The sequence below is a fragment of the Hyaena hyaena genome, unplaced genomic scaffold (assembly GCF_003009895.1).
Source record: "Hyaena hyaena isolate Hyena2069 unplaced genomic scaffold, ASM300989v1 scaffold_675, whole genome shotgun sequence".
Classification (NCBI taxonomy): domain Eukaryota; kingdom Metazoa; phylum Chordata; class Mammalia; order Carnivora; family Hyaenidae; genus Hyaena; species Hyaena hyaena.
The window spans coordinates 141,546-149,495 of record NW_024081303.1 but is presented as its reverse complement, the minus strand read 5'-3'; the positions used below and the strand labels follow the sequence as shown (position 1 = coordinate 149,495).

At 41.3% G+C, this 7,950-nt stretch overlaps 1 protein-coding gene across 3 annotated transcripts; it reads left to right on the top strand.

Moving 5' to 3' along the window:
* The first annotated feature begins 373 nt into the window (after positions 1-373).
* Positions 374-4,931, top strand: RANBP6 (RAN binding protein 6). 3 transcript variants are annotated; one of them, XM_039217124.1, is made up of 2 exons: positions 374-568; positions 1,625-4,931. In XM_039217124.1, exons 1-2 carry the CDS (start codon positions 374-376, stop codon positions 3,689-3,691), a joined length of 2,262 nt encoding a protein of 753 aa, XP_039073055.1. In that variant the 3' UTR covers positions 3,692-4,931. The 3 variants fall into 3 exon arrangements, with proteins under 3 accessions (XP_039073055.1, XP_039073056.1, XP_039073054.1); XM_039217125.1 differs by having other exon boundaries at positions 374-509; positions 1,625-1,779; XM_039217123.1 differs by having other exon boundaries at positions 374-4,931.
* Positions 4,932-7,950: the final 3,019 nt, after the last annotated feature.

Sequence of the window (7,950 nt, the reverse complement as noted above, 5' to 3'; positions counted from 1 at the left end):
AGACTCAATTATTGTTTTAAAATTATCGGGGTAACAACTGAGATAGTTTAGAAATAAAGGAGGTAAAAAGTCACCCAGAACCCCATTCTAATACACTAAAATCATAATTTTCTTTCTATCTTTTTTTTTCCCTTTCTTTCTCTGCAGGTGCTTTTTCGTCTGATTGGAAAACAGACCAAAGATGTCGCTCTTCCCCACCCCATCTCACCTATCCCCTCTAGGCCCAGCCCACCTCCCCGGAGCTCAGACAAAGCACGCAGCCAGAAGTGAATAAGCAGCCCCGCCCATCCCCTCGGGCGCCTCGCTTACGTCACCGTTTCTGGCCGCAGACCCCCTCCCTCCATCTCTGTCGCGGTTTCTTTGACAGAGCGCTATGGCGGCGGCCGGGTCTGCAGGGGTACCCGCTATCGTGTCGGGAAAGCAAGAGTTTTACCAGCTTCTGAAGAACCTGATCAATCCAAGCTGTATGGTGCGGAGGCAGGCAGAAGAAATCTATGAAAATATTCCAGGTCTGTCTAAGACTACATTCCTCTTAGATGCTGTCAGAAATAGAAGAGCAGGTTATGAGGTGAGACAAATGGCTGCCGCACTGCTACGACGGCTTTTGTCCTCTGGGTTTGAGGAAGTCTATCCAAATCTGCCTTCTGATGTTCAGAGGGACGTCAAGATTGAACTGATACTGGCTGTTAAGTTAGAAACACATGCTAGCATGAGGAAAAAACTTTGTGATATTTTTGCAGTGTTGGCCAGGAATTTGATAGATGAGGATGGCACTAACCACTGGCCTGAAGGTCTGAAGTTCCTTGTTGATTCAATCTACTCTAAAAATGTAGTTCTTTGGGAAGTTGCACTTCACGTTTTCTGGCACTTTCCTGGGATTTTTGGGAATCAAGAGCGGCATGATTTGGATATCATCAAACGGTTGTTGGACCAGTGCATTCAGGATCAAGAACATCCAGCAATCAGGACATTATCTGCTAGAGCTGCAGCTGCATTTGTACTTGCTAATGAGAATAATATTGCTCTTTTCAAAGACTTTGCAGACTTGCTTCCTGGAATCTTACAGGCTGTGAATGACTCATGCTACCAAGATGATGATTCAGTGTTAGAATCCCTTGTTGAGATTGCAGATACTGTACCTAAATACCTGGGTCCTTATTTAGAAGATACTCTGCAGTTGAGTCTGAAGTTATGTGGAGACTCTAGACTTAGTAACTTGCAACGCCAGTTGGCTCTTGAGATAATAGTGACTTTGTCTGAAACTGCAACCCCAATGTTGAAAAAACATACAAATATAATTGCACAGGCAGTTCCTCATATATTAGCAATGATGGTTGATCTACAAGATGATGAGGACTGGGTAAATGCTGATGAAATGGAAGAAGATGATTTTGACAGCAATGCAGTTGCTGCTGAGAGTGCACTAGACAGACTGGCTTGTGGGCTCGGTGGAAAACTTGTTTTACCAATGACTAAGGAGCACATCATGCAGATGCTTCAGAGCCCTGACTGGAAATATCGACATGCTGGATTAATGGCCTTATCTGCCATTGGAGAAGGATGCCATCAGCAAATGGAATCAATTCTAGATGAAACGGTTAACTCTGTTTTGCTTTTTCTTCAGGATCCTCACCCAAGAGTGAGGGCTGCAGCCTGTACTACACTTGGACAGATGGCTACAGATTTTGCTCCTAACTTCCAAAAGAAATTCCATGAAACAGTGATTGCAGCTCTGTTGCGTACTATGGAAAATCAAGGTAATCAGCGTGTGCAATCCCATGCGGCTTCCGCACTTATTATTTTTATTGAAGACTGTCCCAAAGCATTGCTAGTTCTATATTTGGATAGTATGGTGAGAAATCTACATTCCATCTTGGTGATTAAACTTCAAGAATTGATTCGGAATGGAACTAAATTGGCCTTGGAACAGCTTGTGACAACCATTGCCTCAGTTGCAGATACAATAGAAGAAAAATTTATTCCATATTATGATATATTTATGCCGTCACTAAAGCACATTGTTGAGCTTGCTGTTCAAAAGGAACTCAAGCTTCTGAAAGGAAAAACTATTGAATGCATTAGCCATGTTGGTCTTGCTGTTGGGAAGGAAAAATTTATGCAAGATGCATCAAATGTGATGCAGCTGTTGTTGAAGACACAATCAGACTTAAATAATATGGAAGATGATGACCCTCAGACATCTTACATGGTTTCAGCATGGGCTAGAATATGTAAAATTCTTGGAAGTGATTTTCAACAGTACCTTCCACTAGTTATTGAGCCTCTTATTAAGACTGCTTCGGCTAAACCTGATGTTGCTCTCTTAGACACCCAAGATGTGGAAAATATGAGTGATGATGATGGATGGCAATTTGTAAATCTTGGAGACCAACAAAGTTTTGGAATTAAAACTTCAGGACTTGAAGCAAAAGCTACTGCTTGCCAGATGTTGGTTTACTATTCCAAGGAGTTAAGGGAAGGATTTGTGGAATATACAGAACAAGTTGTAAAGCTGATGGTTCCTTTATTGAAATTTTATTTCCATGACAATGTTCGAGTGGCAGCAGCAGAGTCTATGCCTTTTCTCCTGGAATGTGCAAGGACTCGTGGCCCAGAATATCTTGCACAGATGTGGCAATTCATATGTGATCCCTTAATCAAGGCTATTGGAACTGAACCTGATACAGATGTACTCTCTGAAATAATGAATTCTTTTGCAAAGTCCATTGAAGTAATGGGAGATGGGTGCCTTCTTGATGAACACTTGGAAGAACTAGGAGAAATATTGAAAGCAAAACTTGAAGGGCACTTTAAAAACCAAGAACTGAGACAGGTTAAAAGACAGGAAGAAAACTATGACCAGCAGGTTGAAATGTCTCTGCAAGATGAGGATGAATGTGATGTTTATATTCTGACCAAAGTATCAGATATTTTGCACTCATTATTTAGCACTTACAAGGAAAAGATTTTACCATGGTTTGAACAGCTTCTTCCTTTAATTGTAAATCTAATTTGTTCGAGTAGGCCATGGCCAGATAGACAGTGGGGATTGTGCATATTTGATGATATTATAGAGCACTGCAGTCCAACCTCATATAAGTATGTAGAATATTTTCGGTGGCCAATGCTACTAAATATGCGAGATAACAACCCTGAAGTCAGGCAAGCAGCTGCTTATGGCCTGGGTGTTATGGCACAGTTTGGTGGAGATGATTATCGTTCTTTATGTTCAGAAGCTGTCCCATTGCTGGTAAAAGTTATTAAGTGTGCAAATTCCAAAAACAAAAAAAATGTCATTGCTACAGAGAACTGTATCTCAGCAGTAGGGAAGATTTTGAGGTTTAAGCCTAATTGTGTAAATGTGGATGAAGTTCTTCCACATTGGCTATCATGGCTCCCACTGCATGAGGATAAAGAGGAAGCCATTCAGACTTTGAATTTTCTCTGTGACTTAATTGAAAGTAACCATCCAGTTGTACTTGGTCCAAATAATTCCAATCTTCCCAAAATAATCAGTATAATTGCAGAAGGAAAGATTAATGAGACTATTAATTATGAAGATTCTTGTGCCAAACGCCTTGCTAATGTTGTGCGTCAGGTACAGACTTCTGAAGAATTATGGGTGGAATGTATATCCCAACTTGATGATGAGCAGCAGGAAGCTTTACAAGAGTTGCTAAATTTTGCTTGATGCATGTTAATGTCACTTGACTATATTCTACCATAAAAGTAATTCCAAATAACTATTGTGAATGGATTCTATTATAAATGGGAGAACTGTTCTCTCTTTGCCAAGCAGTTTATATTCCTTCCCTATATGTTTCTCCAAGATTAGTCAGTGTTACAGCTTTGTGTTCACCTTGCATGTTTTCGCTCTTAAACATAGAACTTGGTGATAAACATTGTCTTAGAGTATTTGTCACCTTTCCCCTAGTTGATGTGAATTACATAAATTGTTGCTATTTGTCTGAACTATTGATGCTGGGCAAACAATATACTTGTGTCAAGATGTCATGCTGCCCATCACAAGATTCTGAGAGCTTACAAATGTAGGAGAACTTCCAAGACAAATATCTTTGGAATTGTGGGTGAAAAATATAGTGGCAAGCTTATTCCTTCTGGTGGTTTTCATGGTTATGGGAGGATGCTGAAATTGGGAGATACTGCCATGGATGTGGGGAGTTTTCTCTATATTATGTGAACTTTTTCATCATGTCCTCCTGAGAACTGGGTGAGGCATGTCCATTTTCTAGTCCCCAAGGTGTCCAGCTGAGAGTTAAGAGAACTTTAAAATCTTAGCTGACTGGTCTCTCTTTTTCAAGTTATCCAGGACTTTAAGAACTATGGTTACTGGAAAGGCTGTCCTGGTGCATGGAACATTGGTAGCATGTAACATACTATTCTGCAGTGTTTGACAAATAGTAGTCAATATTTGTGGGAGTCAATCAGTATTATGTGTTTAAGCAGAATATTGCGTTGTGAATATATGCCATTTTCCTCCTGAAAGCGGCCCAACGAGGAGAGAAGCCCGGATTTAAAATGGAGTTTAAAAAGATTTCTATTTTGAAGAAGTTCTTATAGATTCTGTAGTAGCAAAGAAAATGAAAGGAGGGCAAAATTATTTTTATCTTTAAACATGAGAAAAACAGCTTTGAGACCAGTCATATAGCAATAGATGTGCATTTTAAGAAAACAGTTAATCTAGAGTGAATTTTATTAATTGGAATGTTGATCTTTAATGTCAGGCATTTTGTAGAGTAGAAAAAAAGCCTTCTACTCAGCAAATCATTGACCCAAAATTTAAGAACAAATGTATCTGTCATGATTTCCTGGGGTGTTGTGAGTACTGTGTATGTAAAGTGTTTAGCAAATATTTAAGACCTAGTAAGTGCTTAATAAATGGTACGTGTTAGTGCTGTTGTTTGTTTGCACCTCTCCTGTGTGTGTGTGTGTGTGTGTGTGTGTGTGTGTGTGTGTGTGTTTAATGGTTTGGAATTCCTTTTACAGTAGAATTTCCCTGATTTACCCCCTGCCAGTTCAGATGAGCAACCCATGTAGGCCGTTGTGGACAGAAGTATGAAGTTGAGATTTTAGATATGGAATTCCTGTCCATTCCCTGGAATAATTTATTATTTATTACAATAAATAATAGGAAAGGACATTAAGTATAGTATAGTCACAATTTTATTTAAGATAAATAAAAGTGTAAATGAATAAATAGAAAAATCCTACAACAAAGTATTAATAGAAATTTTCTCTGGGTGGTGAGATTAAATGGCAGTTTTTCTTCTCACTAATAATTTACCTACAACCAACATATTTCTTGTCTAATAGCTTTCTTTAAGCTTAAGGACCTGATCCTACTTTCATAATAGCTAAGATCACAATCATCATGGCCTCTCCATGACCTATAGCTGTGGTTCCTTCAATTCCTACCTCTTTATCTTAATTGATATTCCTCCAGAAGCTCTTGATCAAATTTCTAGAAATTCCCTACACTCTTGTGCATGAGAATTGGAAATTCTGCCAGGGTGACTTGGAATTAGGTACCTCGGAGAATTTTGAAGTGTGACAGACCTAGATTTGAATTTTGGCAAACTACTCTTTTAACCTATGCATCTGTAAAATAGGCATAGTACCTAGGATTGTTGTAGGAATTCGGTGATAATGAATATAAAGTGTTCAGTGGCACAGGATTCAATAAATGCAATCTATATTATCAGAGAGTCATGAAATAGAGTTGGAAGCTAAAGATAAAGAGGGGATATTTGCTGGGGGGAATGGTCAAAGGAAATGAAGGATGCTCAATCAGACTCATTTTTGGTTGCCATTTGCTGAAATTAGACTGTTCCCTGGCTGTTCCTGTGAGCTGGGGTACATCTAAGGGCTCTGAGGAAAAAGACAAATGTCTCATAAATTACAAATGTCTGATGAGAGGAGACCTTGAAAACTGGATAATGGGTACGTGGGAGTGTCAATACTCACCAATAAGTGTTCCCATTTAACTATTTTACCTAATACTGCTACTTAACTTACTGCCCCCAGCCCCAAAATCTTTGAAGTTTTGACTTCTATCAGTTCTCTAAAGGTTCACAATGATCACGGATCAGAATATTCTGACCATTTGGTTAGATGACTTTTAAAATGCTTGATTCTAGGATGTAATTACCAGTTTCAAGTAGAGAATTCTGTGTAAATAGAAACATATATGCATGTTTCTTTTTTTTTTTTTAATTTTTAATGTTTATTTTTTGAGAGACAGAACAGGAGCAGGGGAGGAGCAGAGATGGACACACAGTATCCGAAGCAGGCGAGCTGTCAGTACACAGCCTGATTGATGTAGGGCTCAAACTCAGGAACTGTAAGATCACAACCTGAGCCAAATTGATTGCTTAATCGACTGAGCCACCCAGGCACCCCAAGATTTGCATCTTTCTGATAGAACATAAGAAAATAGTAATATCTGCTTTATGGAACCATTACTTCCCTTCACCCCACTTACTTTCAGCAATACCTAAATTAAAGTGAATGACAAGTCCATGTTTTAGACATTCAACAGTAATTTTTAAATGTGTAGTGGGCAGCTTGATTAATACTGGGCAGCTTAGACTTGAAATATTTGAAGACTGTTTTTAACCCCAAGGATTTTTAATAAGGTTCCATTCCTTTCCTTTATTCTTAGCAGATCTCCAGAACGGAGGTAGAAATATGTTAATTTTAACGGAAAACATGACATTACTTAAAATCGGAATTGGTTAAGACCTCGACTGGAGTTTTAGAAATTACGAGTTTTACAAATTATATTTTTGCTTGTGAACATGTTTTCAGTTGGTCGAGTCTTTGAACCTCTTTCCTAAACTATAAAATTATAGTTAAAAATCTGGCATTTATACGGGGGGAAACGGGGTACAGAAAATGGGAAATTTACAACAGGATGGGATTTACATTTTGTGCCTTCCAGTATTCATTCTCCATAACGGAGCAATGATTAATTTTAGTTTTTCTTTTTCTTTTCCCTTTTTTAAACCTTTATGTTTGAGAGACCGAGACTGAGACAGAGCAGTGAAGGGACAGAGAGGGAGATAAAGAATCTGAAGCAGTCTTTAGGCTCTGAGCTGTCAGCACTAAGCCTGACATGGGGCTCGAACCCACCAACTGAGATCATGAACTGAGCCAAAGTTGGAAGCTTAACTAACTGAAGCACCCAGGCGCCGCAGGATTAATTTTACTTTTTACGGCTTTGAGGGACAAAAGAAAGAACTTCTTGGACTAGCTTTAAAAGCCCTTGGACCTCTCCGGCAGTGGCGAGGACTGCTGCGCAGGCGCCTTGCTTTGCTCTCCACTCCGCCCCTTAACAGTACTCTACATGCTGATGACATCATTGGTCTGCGCAACCGGTATGCCTTGGGGTCATTCGCTCAACCTAAGTCGGTGCTTTTGCGTAGCTGGGCGAGAAGCGATGGGGTGGGCGGGGCTGTTCTATAACGCATGCGCACCGTGGATGGCGACGGTGTCCCTTTCTTTGCCTTTTTCCAGATCCTGGGGGTTTCTTGAGTGCCCTCCCCCTTCTTCCCCGCCCCTCCCCTTCCTTCCCCCGCCCCCGGCCCAGCGGGACTTCTAACTGACAGTTGTCGCCGGGCCCATTCCGCGCGCCGCCTCCTCCTGCCCGGGTACCCCGCAGGTAGAGAGGGGCGGGAGCGGGTGTAAGGGAGAGGAGGAGGAGCCCCAGCCACCGCAGCCCAGTGCTGCAGCCCCCTTTGGGGCGGCTAGAGAAGAATCCTCACTTCCTCTTCGTCCCCTCCCAACCCCGCTACGGCCGGCCCGGAGGGGGTGGGGCGCCGAGGCCGCGGTAGCCAGGCCTGGCCTGGCTGGTGAGGAGCAAGCGGGCGGGCGGGGCGCGAAGGGGTAAGGCAAAGGAGGGCCTGGCGCGGGCCGCCGCCGGGGGGAGGG

What these genes read in the sequence shown, in the direction of transcription:
- RANBP6 (XM_039217123.1), top strand. Translation starts at nt 374, where the DNA reads ATGGCGGCGGCCGGGTCTGCAGGGGTACCCGCTATCGTGTCGGGAAAG.